The sequence below is a fragment of the Poeciliopsis prolifica genome, unplaced genomic scaffold (genome assembly GCF_027474105.1).
Source record: "Poeciliopsis prolifica strain line A6 unplaced genomic scaffold, Auburn_PproV2 SCAFFOLD075, whole genome shotgun sequence".
Classification (NCBI taxonomy): Eukaryota; Metazoa; Chordata; class Actinopteri; order Cyprinodontiformes; family Poeciliidae; genus Poeciliopsis; species Poeciliopsis prolifica.
In genome coordinates, this window is record NW_026562450.1 from 1,025,124 (window position 1) to 1,041,468 (window position 16,345).

General features: G+C 42.5%; 1 protein-coding gene across 2 annotated transcripts in view; it reads right to left on the reverse strand.

The window, feature by feature from the left end:
* The window catches only part of hdac8 (histone deacetylase 8), a 27,185-nt gene continuing 10,840 nt past the window's right edge, over positions 1-16,345 (reverse strand). Inside the window, exons 10-11 of one of the 2 annotated variants that reach the window (XM_055021324.1) lie at positions 8,958-9,063; positions 1-1,297 (exon numbers count right to left, since the gene is read on the reverse strand). In XM_055021324.1, coding sequence (XP_054877299.1) covers positions 1,275-1,297; positions 8,958-9,063 — 129 coding nt within the window. In that variant the 3' untranslated portion in view covers positions 1-1,274. Of the gene's footprint in view, positions 1,298-8,301; positions 8,495-8,957; positions 9,064-16,345 lie in introns of those variants that run through there. The other variant, XM_055021323.1, reaches the window with a different exon arrangement.

Here is a 16,345-nt window from a genome sequence, read left to right on the forward strand (position 1 = left end):
CGTTGGTTCAAAACTTTATTTTAAGAAATTGTCCTTTAAAATTATTTTATGAAAATGAAAAAAAAAAAAAAAAAAAAAAACATTTCAGTATCTTACGAATCCTTTCAAATGCGTATTTGAAGACGTCTCTCAACCACAAACGGCACCATGACATTTTGAAACATGGCTCCCTCTGATGATGTCGATCGCTGCCAATTTCCCAATACAAGAAACCACAGAATGCCTCACATGTTGGTTTAGATGTTAGAACTACTGAGGAAGCTGGCAAAAACTTTCACACAGCTTTCTCAAACCTTCACAGTAAACTTTCAGCAAGCATGTAGTTTCACAGTTTTGGTACGTCAGACACTCGGAGCAGTGAATGTGAAATGTTACGCAGCTTATATGGTATGTGTTTTCTGTTGCTGTGGATGGCTTTGATAGTCTTTCCACTACTTCCAACCAACTTCAGACATATTTATGGTGGAGAAGCTGATCCTCTTTTCTAAAGAGGAAATAATCTTGGCTTTTAATCTAAAAAAACAAGCAAAAGGCCTTTATTTTTTTTTTAATCTTTTGTTTCTTCTTTTCATTTAAAATCCCAGAATTCCAAATGTTTCTGCCAACAGCTGGGAGCGAGCGTGATCGTCCATTTTCCAAACTTTTCCGGACTCCCAATTTGTAGACTGTGGGTCCCTCTCGATGTTTCACAAACCTTTTAACAGGTTCCAGACCCGTTTAGAAACAAATGTTTAACAGGGCCTTGGAGGGACTCGAATGTTTTGTCTGTTTTAGTGCTCATCTGTCCACGAGAGGCTGAAATCGCACAGCGGGGCCGGGGCAGACCGTGAAACCGGAGCCCTGAAAAATCTGTTTTTCCATTTAATGTCCGACTGATGCCTCCCTTGGTACCGAACGCTCAGGGGTGAACCGCTGTCATCTCGTCTTACAAAAACTACAAAGGACGTACAATAAATTTTCATTTGCACAAACCCACATACATTAAAAAACAAATAAAACAAAACAAAAAAACACAAGGAATTAAAAGCAGTGAACACTGAATAGAGACCACGTCAACCCCCGTCCCTTATTAAACTGTTCTCTCCCTGGAAACACTCAACTAATGTTTTCCAAAACTGTCTTGTTCTCTTCTCCCTTGTTCGCTCAATCCCTGCCTTGGGGCAGGAGTGGTCCACTCCATATTGTCTTCATTAGAGCTGCCGAGCGTCGACCTGGTTCGGAGAGATGGCGTGCGTGTGAGTGTGTGTGTGGAGTTTGGCTGAGGCTGCCAGGTCCTAAACCACATTCTTTAAATTCCCTGTAAACAAGGGGGAGACAGAAATGAGAAGGGGTGAGAGAGGTTACATGGGTGAGCACTCAAAGCACACAAACCCACAGAGAAGGAGGAACGGCGGAACAGGGTCAGATCCTTCTCATTAAGCCGGGCTAAACACATATATTAAGACACCAAGGGAAACCGAACACGAGTGCCACGGAAAATGCAAAGCAACATCTGGCAGAGGCAGAGGTGAGCCCCGTCAGTCTCCCGAAGAAACACAAAAGCATGCAAAGCAGGGAATCGGTATGAAAATGCCAATCGCCGAGAGCTCATTTGCATGAGGACACAGATTGGTTTCCACGCCCGACTTAACGCTCAAATGCACACACAAAGCAAGTGTTTGGACACAATAGGCGCATTATGAAGTGTAGTTGACGGTTCACTTTGGCGGGAATAGTGTTGCATTGTTGGTCCTTTGTAATGCTAAAAGGCTCCGGTTGGTAAAAACAAACACGCGGCACGTGTCCTCTGAGGGGATGAGTAATTGCCCTGACGCACTGAGGGAGGATGTCCTGTTTGTTGGCCATTGTGGAGCTGTCAGTGCAGCCCTCGTCACGTCGCCCGAGTGCAGCGAACGACGGCTTCGTCGAAACAACTGGAACAACCGCCAGCTCCGGAGTGTAAACATCAACACCAACCGCGTTCGGGCCGACAAACGCGTAGGAAATGCTGCACCTTCTTCACCTCAGAGAAAGAGCACAGGGTGAACTGGTTGAACTTTCCAAACACTGTAAAGACTCGGAGTCGTCGGACAAAGAAAAGCAAACTCTATTGCTTTTTTATTATTATTTTATTCCGATGACAAACTGTGTTACTTGGTGTTCCTTCCACTGAGAGGATGAAGTGCAAAATGTAGAAAACTACAATAAACAAAGCAGCAAACCTCCCACACCCAGTATGACAGGATGGTTTACTGGCGCGGCTGATTTATGGCTCCTTGCTGCAGATAAAGCTCAGCTGCAACGCGAAGACATGCCAGTCGTGTTCATCTCCAGGCTATTATTCCTTCTCCTGACCCCTGTACAGTTTGCATTCTTTCTGCACCACGCACTCCTGCGAGCAAACAAACACGCAGACACCGCGGATGACTTTCCAAAGCCTAAACCGTACGCCACTTCCTCCGTCGTCTGCTTTTCAGCAAGCAGAAAACACAAGGGGTGATTAAAAGACAGGAAGCGCTTGAGAAAGGGCGGGCGAAAGTCAAAAAGTTACCTGCCCGTCACGGTTGGCTTTCTTCACATTTTTAATAGTTTGGCTGTCTAGCCGCAAAGTGCCCATATGAAATCAGATGCTGCAACTCTTAGAAATTTACCGGTCTGAACACTTCCACAAAATGCTGCGTAAATCAGAATTACAAATGAACATTTTAAGTTTGTCCGTCCTGCAGCCATGTTGGACTTTGAACCCAGAGTAGGTGGGAAACCTCGGCCTCCGTTGGAATTATGGCTTCACGTTCTGTCCTACTCGCTTCTCCAACATTAGAGTTATGAGCACAACAACGTAAATCAAAATTTCCCCCACTTTCGCTGTTTTCGTTCCTCAAGATGAAATACACTTGCTAAACGTCATTCCTTCCTCTCTACCTGCACTTCATTCCTCTCCGAGTCGCGCCTGAAACCCGCCAGAGGCTCCGCGGCGTTTTCGGAAAAGCAGACAATTCGAGCAAAACCAAATATTTGAAAGGCCACGTGTGCTTTTGGATTATTTATAACTTGTTTTAAATTGCGAACAGAAAGCAGCTCCTTCAGATTAAGCTGTTTTCCACTGGATTCCAAGAAGAGTGATCAGGAGGAGCTTTAGGAATGGTGAAATGGAATCAGTCCTGGGAGATAACTGCAGATAGGTTTTTTCAACAAACAAAAAAACATCTGGAGATAAAATGGAAACAGACTAGGAATTGATTGTTAGATAAAGAAATACCGCTGTTAAGAGTTCGCAATGAAGAAAGCGGTTGATCCGACCTCCAGGTTAAAGGAGATTGGACGGATTTTTTTGTGTTTTTGGTCAATCTTTTAAAAAAAGCAACACTAGTTTCAGTCAAAACCTTGCCTCGTGTGTTCCACAAGAACAAAAATACAGGAGTCTCTTAAGCATGGCATGCATTCGAGGACTTTCTTCTTTCTTCTTAAATAGTTGCAGCATTGGTAAAAGCCGACCATAGGCCACATGTACAGTAAACCGCAGCTTTGACAACACACCAACGGTTCCAGATGGAGGGACTTTCTACACACGGGATCTTTTTTTTTCTTTTTCTAAAACGTATGACAAATGGAAACTCAAAAATCCTGATGCAGACTAAAAACAGGAAAGGGACGAGAGGAACAACCTTTAGAAGTGGGGGCCTCTGCGACAGGACATTCGATGGAAAACAACCAATGTCGAAAGGAATCGAGGCGTTTTCATTTGTCTTGGGAATACGCAGGAGAACTGTGAGGCTGGACTTTACCGAAAAGAAACCCGAAAAGCTCAATTATTCTGGTGTAATTAACATGGTTACCCAACCTACGTGTCATTACAGTCGAGATACAGGGACGTGCAAAAGCATCTAATTTTTCCCCTGATGGTTTTCTCAAGATAACTACTCAATTTCCCGTTTCCGCGTGCGCTTTTTCACAACGGCTTTTATGGAGATGAGTTAACGACCGGTGATTCCATCCGCCAAATGCACGCCGATCATCTTGTGATCTCGAAATAACTCGTCGACCTGAGAAAAACGTTGGGAAATTAAATCCGTTTTCTCGAGAAAACAGCAGGGAAAAATTCTATGCGGAAAACGGGAAATTAACCCGTTTTCTCAAGATAACCATTTGGAAAAACAATATTTCCGCTTCCGTATAAGACGACCAAAAACTTCAATTGTTTGCATTTTGGGGGGATTTTGTGAGAAAGACGATATAAAAAAAAATTACTGCAAAGTGGAATAAAATATGTGAAAAGTATGGTGTGCGTTTATCTTCTTCAGCCCCACTAAGTCCAAAGTTTGTAAAAAAAAAAAAAAAAAAAAAAAAAACTGCTTCACTGTAATTACAGCACCAAGTGTTGTGGTACGTCTATGCCAGCTTTGCAAGTTCAGAGATATTTTCGTCCCTTTTCTCTTTGCTCCGATTCAGACTACATGGGCAAAGTCCACGGATCGTCAAATCAGACGGCAGCTTGGCAGCTCTCCGTGCCGAGTCTTGCGGCCCGTACTGAAAAGTGTAAAAGCGATCGTATCGGAGAATTAATCCGCACAAGCAGTCGGATGTCAAACACGTCCGACTCTGCAGATAGACTGGGGGGGGAAGGCAGCTGTGGACGCGTGCGGGCAGCTCCACGCCAATGAAAAGAGTCACAATTGTGCGCAAAGCCTCAGGGGAAATTATGCTACCACTCTTGTAAAAACGGGGCTGTAAATACACACAATGAGATGGCTGCGGTGACCAAAAAACACCTAATAAAAAACACATTTTAGTTTACACTGTCTCAATCGTCACGTGTGAACGACAAACATCAGGAAAATTTGAGTAATCCTTTAATGCTGCACCCTACGCAGTATTTATTTTACTACGCTTCAAAGAACATTAAATGGCTAGTTTACAATCGCAATAAAAACGAGGATGTTTCTGATGTCTTTGACAGAAATATAGTCAGTTTTTATGCATTTGCCTTAACTGGAACGTTACCATGAGGACTGCAACTGCTTTTTGCAAACACTAGTCATTTAATTTTGGTGGAGCGCGCTTTGTTTGCTCTCATGGGAAAAAAGAAAATCAAGTGTGGAACGACTTACATCCTGACGACAATTCACTTCACTCCGGGATAGGTGAATTTTTTTATACTTTAGTCATTTCCTGATTTTTTGTTGTTGTTTTTTTTCTCGAGGAGCTTCAGCAACTCAAAACTTTTCCAGTTAGCTTTACGTAACTTGCTATAATTAGCTGGAGATGTTGTAAAAATGTTTGGACTTGAAACCAGGAACAGAAATAAATGAATAATTGGTGCATACAAATTACAAGACTGAAAAAAGGGAAAATCAGTGAATAACAGAGTTTATTAGAAATGCATTATTTGAACTAACAGAGTTTGATTTGAAACAGGAAATTGAACTGTGAGATGTATTTTGTTTTGTGTTTTTCTGTCATTTCCTCCGTCTCTGTCTCTCTCTGCTCGGTCCTCTGCAGTGTCTGTCCAGCTGCTACTTTTTTCTCTGCTTTACTTACTAAACAGCCAGAAATGAAGCATCTCCTGGAGCTGGCAGAAAAAATGTGCTAATAACTGAAAGAGTAGCTTTAAGATCTCATAAGAAGAAAGCTGCAATCACTGGCAGTAGCCATGAAACTAGTTTTGTAGCTCTGTGGTGTGGTATGCTACTTTTAGCGAGCACGCTAATTCAGCTTGAGCAGGAGAAATATAGGAGAGAGAAATTAGGCAGCAAACGTTAGCATGACCGGCATGATGACACAAACAGCGTGGCAGGGAACAACAATGTTTCCAATCGCTTTGTGGATTCATTTTTGCACTTAACAAGGACCTAAAATCAGAACACACTTGCGCACTGACCAGTTTCTTTTCGAAACCGGTGTTTATAAGCGGCACGCTGTTTCCAGACAGGAGGAACACCTGCACACCCCCAGTGTTGTCATATGGTCCGGTTTGCCTTGAGGTGTGTGTCTGCTGAATCCAGTGCTTGTGAGTAGGCATATCTGTTAGTAGAGCAGACATGCCAGTCTTCATATAATCAGAAACAGAGAAAACTAGGCGCCCCGATATTTACCGTATAACATACCGACTTGTCACTGACACTTTGAAGTCTCGTATGTTGTATGGCGAAAGGCTGAGGCCGGGGTTGACTGGAAGATGGAGGTTGCTACATGAAACAGACGTGACACGCCTGAAATGTCAGGAGAATAAAGAGATAGACTCCCCCCACCCCTCCTCTCCTGGTTTTATTTAAAGGGATGAAAAGAAATAGTTTTATCACAGAATGAATGGCACAAAGTTTATGTCTCCCAAATGATTTTTAACAGATGTATGCCAATGGAAGCTCTAAAACTAGACATAACTGCACAACCAAAGATTTCAGAAAAAAAAAAAGAAGTACTAAATGGCTTTAAGTTCTTTAACAACCACTTTGGTACTCAAATAAAAAAAATGGGAACAACAGATAAAACAAGTTCCTGTTTTCACTCCATCTTCCCGTTTACTTTTTCCACCCTTTCATTCGCTCCATCCACCAGTCCTCTGTTGTCCCTAATAAAAGGCGTATGACTAAGCAACGGAGATAGATTTCAATCCCTCGTTTTGTAACGACTTATTCCAAGTCAGCTAAATTTGGCCAAATAAACTCCTCATTTCTTGCTTTAATGTGACCGAGAAACCTAATCCTGTCCGGGTAAAGAGAACCTACTCCCAGCAGGCTTTTTGTCCTTTGCCACAGTAAAACGATCTTCTGCGTTTAAATGCAAAAAGACAGAGTTGTTAATTGTTGCCATGTCTACACTATTTCGGATACAATCAAAGAGCACATTCTTCCCTTTAGTCTGGGTTTGCTTCCACACTGAATCCCAGTTCTTCACCAGCAGAGTGGCGTCTCTTGAATGAATTACAGGTGCCAGAAAAGTGAGTTCTTTTCTGTCCTCATGGCAAATGTTTCCCCCATTTTCATATTCCTACCACTAGTATCACAAATCTTTTTTGGGTTTTTGTGGGGTAACAGCTTAAGAAGGGAGGCCCAGACTTCCCTCTCCCCAGCCACTTCTTGCTCCTCCGGGGAATCCCTGAGGCGTTCCCAGGCCAGCCAAGAGACATAGTCCCTCCAGGGTGTCCTGGGTCTTCCCTGAGGCCTCCTCCCTGTGGGACGTACCTGAGACACCTCACCAGGGAGGCGTCCAGGAGGCATCCTGACCAGATGCCCCAGCCTCAGCTGGCTCCTCTCGATGTGAAGGAGCAGAGGCTCTACTCTGAGTCCCTCCCGGATGACGGATCTTCTCACCCTATCTCTAAGGGAGAGCCCAGCCACCCTATGGAGAAAACCCATTTCGGCTGCTTGTATCCGTGATCTCGTTCTTTCGGTCATCACCCAAAGCTCATGACCATAGATGAAGGTAGGAACGTAGATCGACCTGTAAATCGAGAACTTCACTTTTTGACTCAGCTCTCTCTTCACCACTATGTTCCGGTACAGCGCGCTGATCCGCCTGTCGATCTCCCGCTTCCTTCTTCCCTCATTCGTGAACAAGATCCCGAGATACTTGAACTCCTCCACTTGGGGCAGGACACCCCCTCGACCCGGAGAAGGCACGCTACCTTTTTCCGGGTAGAGTGCCAAAATAAACTAAAATTAATACAATATCATTAATTGATTAATTTAAAAAGAATATCGAAACTAACTCCACCATAGCATCTCTTTTTTGAATCAGTTGTGCTGGACAATGTGGGTTGGTTGGAATTGTGAAAAAAGTAACTTTGTTTGTACTTCCAGTCATATGGGGAGTATGGTGAAGTCCAAGAGTTTTTTGCCATTTACAATCAAATTGCTGCTGCTCCTCCAGGTCCGAGTCATGCGACACTGTCATAACATTTCCCCAGACGTGTCGTGAAAAAAAAAAAATCAGACCAAAGACAACCATTTGCGAAGTGGAAGAACAGCAGCATTTTCTGTAGGTTTTATCCACACGTTTAACGGGAACTCTTATGTTTCCAAATATCAACAAGTCATATGAAAACAAGGAGGAAACATGCTAGCGTTAGCTTAGCTTTTTACCAACTTCCGTGTGGTTGTGACAATAAAAATCCTAACCAGAACATTGTGAACACTTTGCAATACATTAAATAGATACAGCTTAGCTTGGTGACGTGTAATCAGAAAAGAAATATACACCTTACTAGTAAAGCAAACATCTGTATTGTTTTTTTTTATTAGATAAATGTTTATGAAAGACCAAGCTAACGTTCATATCAGAAATAGATGCTTTGTTAGTCTATGGTTCTATTGTTTGTTTTTTTCAAATGTCCAGACTGAGTTCTGAATCAAATTTTCTTTTTCTACCAAAATCTTGGTTGAAAATAAGCAGTCTGTAAGTATTGCCTAGATTTTTGCTGTTTCTTTCCTCATGGCGCCAACTTATAGAAATCTTCCTGCCGCTCAACTTTTCACTTCAGCTTCACCTTCCTGCAACATCTCTCGAGAGCTGCGGGCTGTCAACATCAAGACCAAAAGGCTGACTTTACACTTAACCACAAGTCGCTATGCACACACACAAACACCCAAACTCAAGGATGAAGAGTTAGTTCAAACATAAAACCATACAGACTCATCTGAAAGACTGAGTCTGTATGGTTTTGTATTTGTTAAGAATCAGAAAGTGACTGAGGACACAGGCCAAAAACCAAAAACAGATCATACATACAAAGGCGCACAAAGGGACGATAAGAGCCAAAGGGACAAAACACGAAAGAAGGTATACTTTCATCCAGCAGAGAGGCGTACAGCGACAAGAACAGACACATGACACCACGCACTGAAAGAGCCATGCAGAGACAAAGGGCCTGTAGGTGAGCGAGGGTTCACGTCGGCACAAGCAGGCGCACACCTGTTTACACTGCACGCCCACACAGAGATGCACCTGGAGCATCCAGTAAACACAAATATCTTTGATACCTTTGATGGTGCTGATGACCCGCTCCAGGTGTTTGCTGTCGTTGCGGTCCGGTCTGCAGCTCGGACTGATCTCCAGCGAGTAGTCTGGTCCGTACTCTGTAAAAAACTGCAGACACGCGTGCGTTCTCAGATCACGTCGTAAACTTTGGCCTGACCTGTATTTTTATTTTTTTTTTCAAATACCGCCCGTCCCTTTATGTTGTTGCCTCATCACTGTTGCGTTTTTATTGAAATGTAGGAAAGACTCAGGGTAATATCAATATTATCAAGCGAGCTTTCTTTTCAACAACTCCGATTTGTGTGTGTTTCTTGGCAAATTATGCAAGTTACAGTAAGTAACATACATAATATGTTTCACATGATCAGAGATTTAACATTTGGTATTTTCCCCAAATCTTTTAATAGGTCAAATTTAAATAATAAAACATAGGTACTTCAATAGAAACATCAAAAAAGAACTTTTCGTGAGTGAATTCAAAGAGTGTGATTTCCTGTTTTTTTTGTTGCAATTTTCACTGAAGTATTTCTGTTGCCCTGCTGTAAATGAGTTATTTTGTCACATGCGGACTACCATGTGTTACTTTTCAATCTCTGGGACAGCCCTACTGGGAAGATCCCAACCATGCAGAACTGGTAGCTCAACTGTAATGGAAAAACAACGGAAAACTGTGTGAAGTCAAGTAGAACAGAGTCAAGTGGTGTAAAGTAGGTAGTAGTGGAAAAAGTGAATAAGCAAAACATCGGTCAACAGATGCTGAAAATTTGGAAATCCAAAACTGTAAATGCAAAAAGAGGAGACGAATCACAGTTTTCATCTTGCTTGCAATGCTTAGTATGCATATAGTATCTTTATATGCATACTAAGTTTATACGCATACTAGGTTTCCACCAACAATGACTGTTTCCTGCCAACCTGTGGACTGCACATGTGTAGATATTCAAAATCAGAGCAAAATCTTTCAATAGACGTCGAGTTTTAAAACAGATACATTAGCTTTGATGGCATGGGATGAAGTGAATAAATTCTTTATACAATGCAAATTCATGCAACGTGTTTAGGTATCTGTAAATTAAAGAACATGTTGTTACCAAAGTAGAAGTCTGGATGTCTGGAAAACAGAATAACATTCTCATCTTTAGAGGAAAGATAACTTATCAGAATGTTCCATTTTCAGAACTCATTTTCTTGAAAGGGAATTTAACTTGCTTGGGCAAACATTTAAAGCAGTCTCGTCTGCTTCACAAACAGAAAGAAAATGCAACCCAGAACACAAAGGATGAACCACAAATCAATCAAACCTCCACCATAACGGTCGGAGCTTCGCAAATGAGAACAAAAAGGCTCGGAGATTGTTTCAGCAAATGCCAGAGTCTCCCTGGCATTTCGTGTCGAGTCAGACCACAGCCAAGAGAAAAAACTGAAACAGGTGGAAATCAAGAGGCTTTGTTTAATCATAAGTTGATCCGAGGCTTGTCAGATTGGGGTCGAGGGGGAAAGAGAGGCAAAGAAAGTATTTTCAGTGATTGGCTTGGGCCATCAGTCAGTGGCGTGAGAGCAAAACAAACTCTGAGGCCATGACTGACCACAAGTGCGTCAGTCTGTAGGCAGGGCCTGTTGTGAAAGTCTTGGACTGAAAACTGACCAGAACATACCAAGAGAGCCAAGGTGACTGAAATATAAGGAGGGACGAGTTGAACCCAGCCGTATTCAGAAGCACTGAGGCAAACAAAGGTACAAAACAATCAAATCCTCAGTTTGTTACACGAAAGGTGACCCCCAGAAAAGACAAGCACAAAAGATTCCTGACTGCTAAATCCAAACATATGGGGCTTTTCTAGGTAATGCGTTATTTCAGTTTTTAGTGCAGTCAGTAGATCTCATTAGAAAAGAGCTTTGAAAGTCTGTTGGCAACAAACATTGATTTACACAGCAGAAGTCAGCCAACATGCAGCACAAGTACATTTCTGCTTATTTGGACACAAAGACCACACTGTCTTTGATTAATACTGGGTCAGAAGGAAGGCGAGTCGATGCATGTGAAGGCATCAGATTGGGTATTTGCAGGGTGTCCTTGTATCCTTAAAAAGTCCCTGAAAGTTTGAAAGTCATGCATCTGAAACGAAGCCCTTAAAATGTCTGAAATTCAATCAAGAATTAAGAGTTAGCTTTAAGTAGTTTATTTTTCTCTTGGACTTTTCTGTCAGGCAAAATTTTGAGTCACACACAGACATCTCATTAGGTCATATGATTTAAGGCGGTTGAGGCTATCGCTAACTAGCTGCCCATAAACCCTTGTCAGCTAGCTAGCTTTTTTGCATGTACGACGTTTACCTTTGCCAAAGGCTAGCTTCTGTTGCCAACCCGTCTGATGCTACTTGCATTCTGTGCAAAAAGGTTTGAAATGAAATATGCAATTTTCCTTGGCACATTTCTGTTGTGACGTAAATGTAATTCAGAATGTTCTTAAAAAAGGTCTCAAATTCGAATGGTCAAAACTGCAGAAACCCAAATTTACATGTGATTCATCCATTAATACATGTACTTTGAGCGTCTCAAGATGCATTTTAAAGGTACAAAACAGGTTTTGTACACTTTTATGATTAGAAATGTTAAGAGTCCATTTAAATGATTTGCTTTCAACCGTAGTCAATGCATTTTTGTAAACCCAATTGTGTACAAGTTGGAGGAAGCCTTGCTTCTTCATTATTCCCACCACCACTCACCATCAGTGTTTGATTGCAAAACATTTCTCCAGAAGGGATTTGGCTTGTCCAATGAGGCATTGCTGCAAATTGTGTCGATTTTGAAGCCGGGGCATCTTTCTTGGTAAGGAGCCCCTCGGTTACTGCGAGGTAAAATGAGCTTCGCCATGTGTAATAACACTTAAGTACCAGCAGTTTCCAGCTTGCGGTAAGCCTTAACCTTGGAGCTCAATGAAACATCCTCTCCAAATACCTCTCATCAGAGGGTGACAATTTGGGTCAGAAAGTTGAAACTCATTCTTCCAACTGGAGAATGATACCAAATACACATCCAAACCTGTTTTGAAATTAATGCAACAGGCCAACATTAAGCTTCTGGAATTGCCCTGTCCTCAAACCTCAAAATTTAAGAACTGTGCCAGACCATTCCACAGAAAAACCAGCCAATCCTGCGAAAACGAGTGGTGAAAGATCCTGCCAGACGTATATATGAAACTTGTTGACAGCTACAAACTGTATGCGTGATACTTAACCAAATATTAGCTTAGCTGTAGAAACGTCCTTGTGCTTTTTATACATTTCTTACTGGGCTTAGTATGAAGTTGATTTTTGTACAAATCGTTCCGAGGCAGAAAAAGAACAGTTCATCCCCAATATGACATCAAAGTCAAGGTGAATATATGCAAATTTCATAAAGCCTCTGAATGGCTCCAAGTTCATAAATCTCCTTCCAGTTTGTTTTCATAAATTCTAGTGTCTTATCACCAGTTTTCAATGTGAGCGTAGTTAACACACACAGACCCGTCCAAATTATTCCCATGAACTCAGTGCTCTATCTCCTGCAGTCCAAAACACACACACACACACAACACACACACACACACACACACACACACACACACACACGCACACGCACAGTCTCCTGCTGGCAGCTTGTTTGCTTTGGATGACCAAGGAAGAGACAGAAAGGAGACGAGGGAGAGACAGGTCCACACCCAGCGAGTACATCTCCAGATCGTACAGAACACGGCCGAAAAAGACAAAATGTGAGCGAACATGTGAGAATGAGGGAACAGTCGGGGAAACAGATAAACTCCGCTGCTTGTTCCAGTGACGCAGCACATCGACGTAACTGGACAAGGTCAGGAGACAGAAAATACCCACCGACTGGCTCCTGTGTCCTGAGCAGAGACACTCTGGGAGATGAATAGGTTGAAGCTGTTTTTCTTTTGCCATGGTCCTAAAAACAGGCCCTCCACCTCCACTCACTGGTTGTACAAATTTCTCAAAAGAAACACTAATTACAGGGGAAAAATGCTGTGTTGAAAGGGAAGCTTAAACTCCACTTTAATATAAAGTAGAGCTAATTATTAAAGTGACATATTGGACATCAAACTTTGTGAAACCTAGCAGCTCACATCCTGTCATCTTATCCATGAAACCTATCTCAGCCATTTTCTTCCAGGGTGAATAAATTTTTATGAAAGTGGACGCACTTGAGCCACCAACAGTTTGGAATATTTATTTGGCCACTTTTCTTGGCAAAACTGGTGGATTTCAATTAAATTTTTAGTTCCCTGGCACAGAACTAGGTTTTCAGCATAATGTAAAAAATGTAAGCCAGCTGCATCCGTTCCAAAACCAGTCTTTAATTGTGTTTGTGACTTCCTTCTCACAGAACAACTCATTGTGTCAAATTATGAGAAATCGTTTGCCCACAGATGAGCATGAAAGACAACCTGATATAGTTTCTCTACTTCTTTTATCTGCTCTGCTTCGGAGTATGATTTCATTTATCTTAGTTTGCCTCCCAAAAATGTCCAGAATTTGAAAAGTGCAAGCCGTAAAACTCTAGACAAAACGCACCGTCCGCGGCCATCCATTCTTGTCAGGTGCAGACACATTGATTCACGCGTGAATGGAGTTTATACACGGGTAATCCAAACACGCCTCAGAGAAAGTCGGAGTATGTGTTTTTTGAGCGAGGGCCCATCTGCGGACAGCAGTGCTGCGTCTGCGGGTGTTTGTTTTTACAGCGATCAGCAGGATCCCCTGCTATGAAGGATGCCGAGGCGCGCAGCAGAGAGGAAAAATGTCTCAGGAAAACAAATGGGCTGCATCTGCTATCAGGCTCCTATCTAATAAATGTTTTTAGGAAGGAGAAAAAAAAACAGTCTGATGCTAAAATCGTGGTCACATAATGCACGTAGGCTTCACATCTGGACTGGTCCTCCATCGTCTTTCCACTCATCTGACAGTTCTCCTTTAAAGGTCCTGTCGTCAATAGATAACATTTGTTTGCTTGTGGAAAACAGAGGGGTACAGGCATGCTAGTTCTCCTCCACAGGAGGTTCACGGGGTTAAACTGTGCTACACAAACTTTGGGAAAACAATTATGGGGGTTTTCACACCTTATAGACCTGTAGACTTGGTTTGACTGGGGACCAAAATTGCAACGTTTACGTCAAACAAACCAAACTCTGCAAAACTTGTTTCCTTCCCCTGACTCTCTTCGCCTTGTGCCTTTGCATAAATTAACCAAACGTTCTAGTCAAACCAAGAAAGAGTCCGATTTAAACAAACTGAACAGTGAAGGTGTGAATGCACCCCAAGTCCTGTCCGCTTGAGGACACGTGAATCGAACTCTGACCCAAAAGAGCTAACTCTGGTCCGCCTTAAAACCAAGGTCTCGGTTATATCAAACTGAACTCTGGTACGGTTTGAATCCGTAGGTGGATGCAAGTGGACAAGAGATCACTCCAAAAGCAGGATACGAACTATAGCGCAGGGCATTCTGGGTAAATACAACCACAAGTGCAAGAGCCTAGTGTTAGTTGGAGAAATGTCTGGAGAAATCTGATGCTCCTCCATTTTTGTTTACATTTAGCAAAGAAGGAAGTTGCGCTCATATCTCCGTCAGACGTTTTTGTGCCGATTCCTTCAGTGGTTCTTGGTAGAGCGCCACCACAGGCGAGAGGGGGGACAGGTTTGTTCAGAGAGTTTGGTTTGTTTAACACAGTGCGGCGTCAAAACAAACCGCAGCAGTTGAAAATGTAACTAATGTTGCAATAACCAGACTATCGCAGTGAAACCACAGTGAAAAAGTGCATTGTAATCCAAATATCTATTTTCTCAATACTGCTGGCGATATGAGTGAAATGGTCTGACTGGCCAGAGGATTTTCACAAACTAAATAGAAAACTCTGAAGTGTTGTGATTGTGAATCCAGCAAGATTAGCAAAGCATCTCGCCTGACAGGAAAACAAAATGTTCCCCAGTGCCCCCTGCATGGAGCCTGACCACGAACAAGAAAAATAAACGCACACTAAACAAAAACAGTAATAAGGCCGTGGCTCCCTAAAACTCACGGATTATCTTTGATACAACCTCAATGTTCATAGGACACATGAGCACTGACGAAAGTTCCAATAAAACATTCACATTTATTGGTCGCCGTCCTCTTGCAAACTCGCACACGCCCAAACGCCAGCATCCAGTGACGTTTCCTGCGATTGAGTCCGTGACTCCGGGGAGCCCGTGCGACTCTGACGGCAGTGAGGGGCCGGGCAGGAAGTGGTTGCAGACAGGAAGCGAGGAAGTAGGAAGCGAAGAGGCGGAACGTGTCCCTGCTGCCAATCTGGGGGCCAGAGACGTCCTCCCTTCCTGTGCGGCTCTCAGACAGACACGCATTCGTATTTACTTCTGCTGGCCTCGCCAGAATCGAGGGGAATTCAGGAATTTGTGGTACTGGGGTATATTTTTTTGTATATTTTACCAGAGAGGGTGACGGGATAGCTCGGTGGCAGAAGACTGGCTCAACCTCTGTCAATATTTTCCAAGTGGAAGAAAAATAATAATGATAATAATAAAAAAAACAACCTTTTTATTGTTAGAGATGTTTGCTTCACTGTGTTGGAAAAGAAAACTGCAGGGCATATTAGAAAACGATCAAAATAATATGTTTCTCGTTTGTTTTTATAGTATGCCGGCGGTCGTTATGCACTTTATTTCTTGGCTCAAAACTGCCCGGCAACATCATGGAGCTAAAACAATGAATAATTAACGTACAAAATGACACCAGCGTTAACATGCTGAAGTGCAGAATTCCATGAACGCAAGACGACCTAATATGGTTTGCTGTCTGAAGTGAAAAGTACCATCACGTCTTGCTGAAAAGTGCAGACTCTGCATATTTGACCAGCACGCGACGGGAGGGGCTAAGCTTAGCCCACCTTCATCAGAAAAGCGGAAACCTAACATCAATTGTTTGGTGATCCAAGAAGTCTAAAATACGAGGGAAAAAGTGTTAACCAAACTATTGGCCAGCGATTTGCTGGAGGTGAAAAACAAACACTAAATCAAAATGAAAACCAGTTTTTACTTGACATCGTGGCAAAACACAGCTCATTATTTAGATCAGATTCAGCTCTGCTACTTTTAATATCTTCACTTTTTCAGTTTCACCTCTTCTGACTTTATTGCTCTGATGCCTAATTGTTTAACTGCGAGGATTTGAAACTCTTTGAAGTTATTTAACAAGCTAAGGCCAATTTTCTCACATCCAAAGGCAAATTAGTTACTTCAACATATTCAGTTTGCAGTGTTAATAGCGGGGTGGGAAGAAGTCTTGATAAATAAACTCTTGTTCGCTTGAACATGCAACACCAGTCGCCAGTTCACCTCTT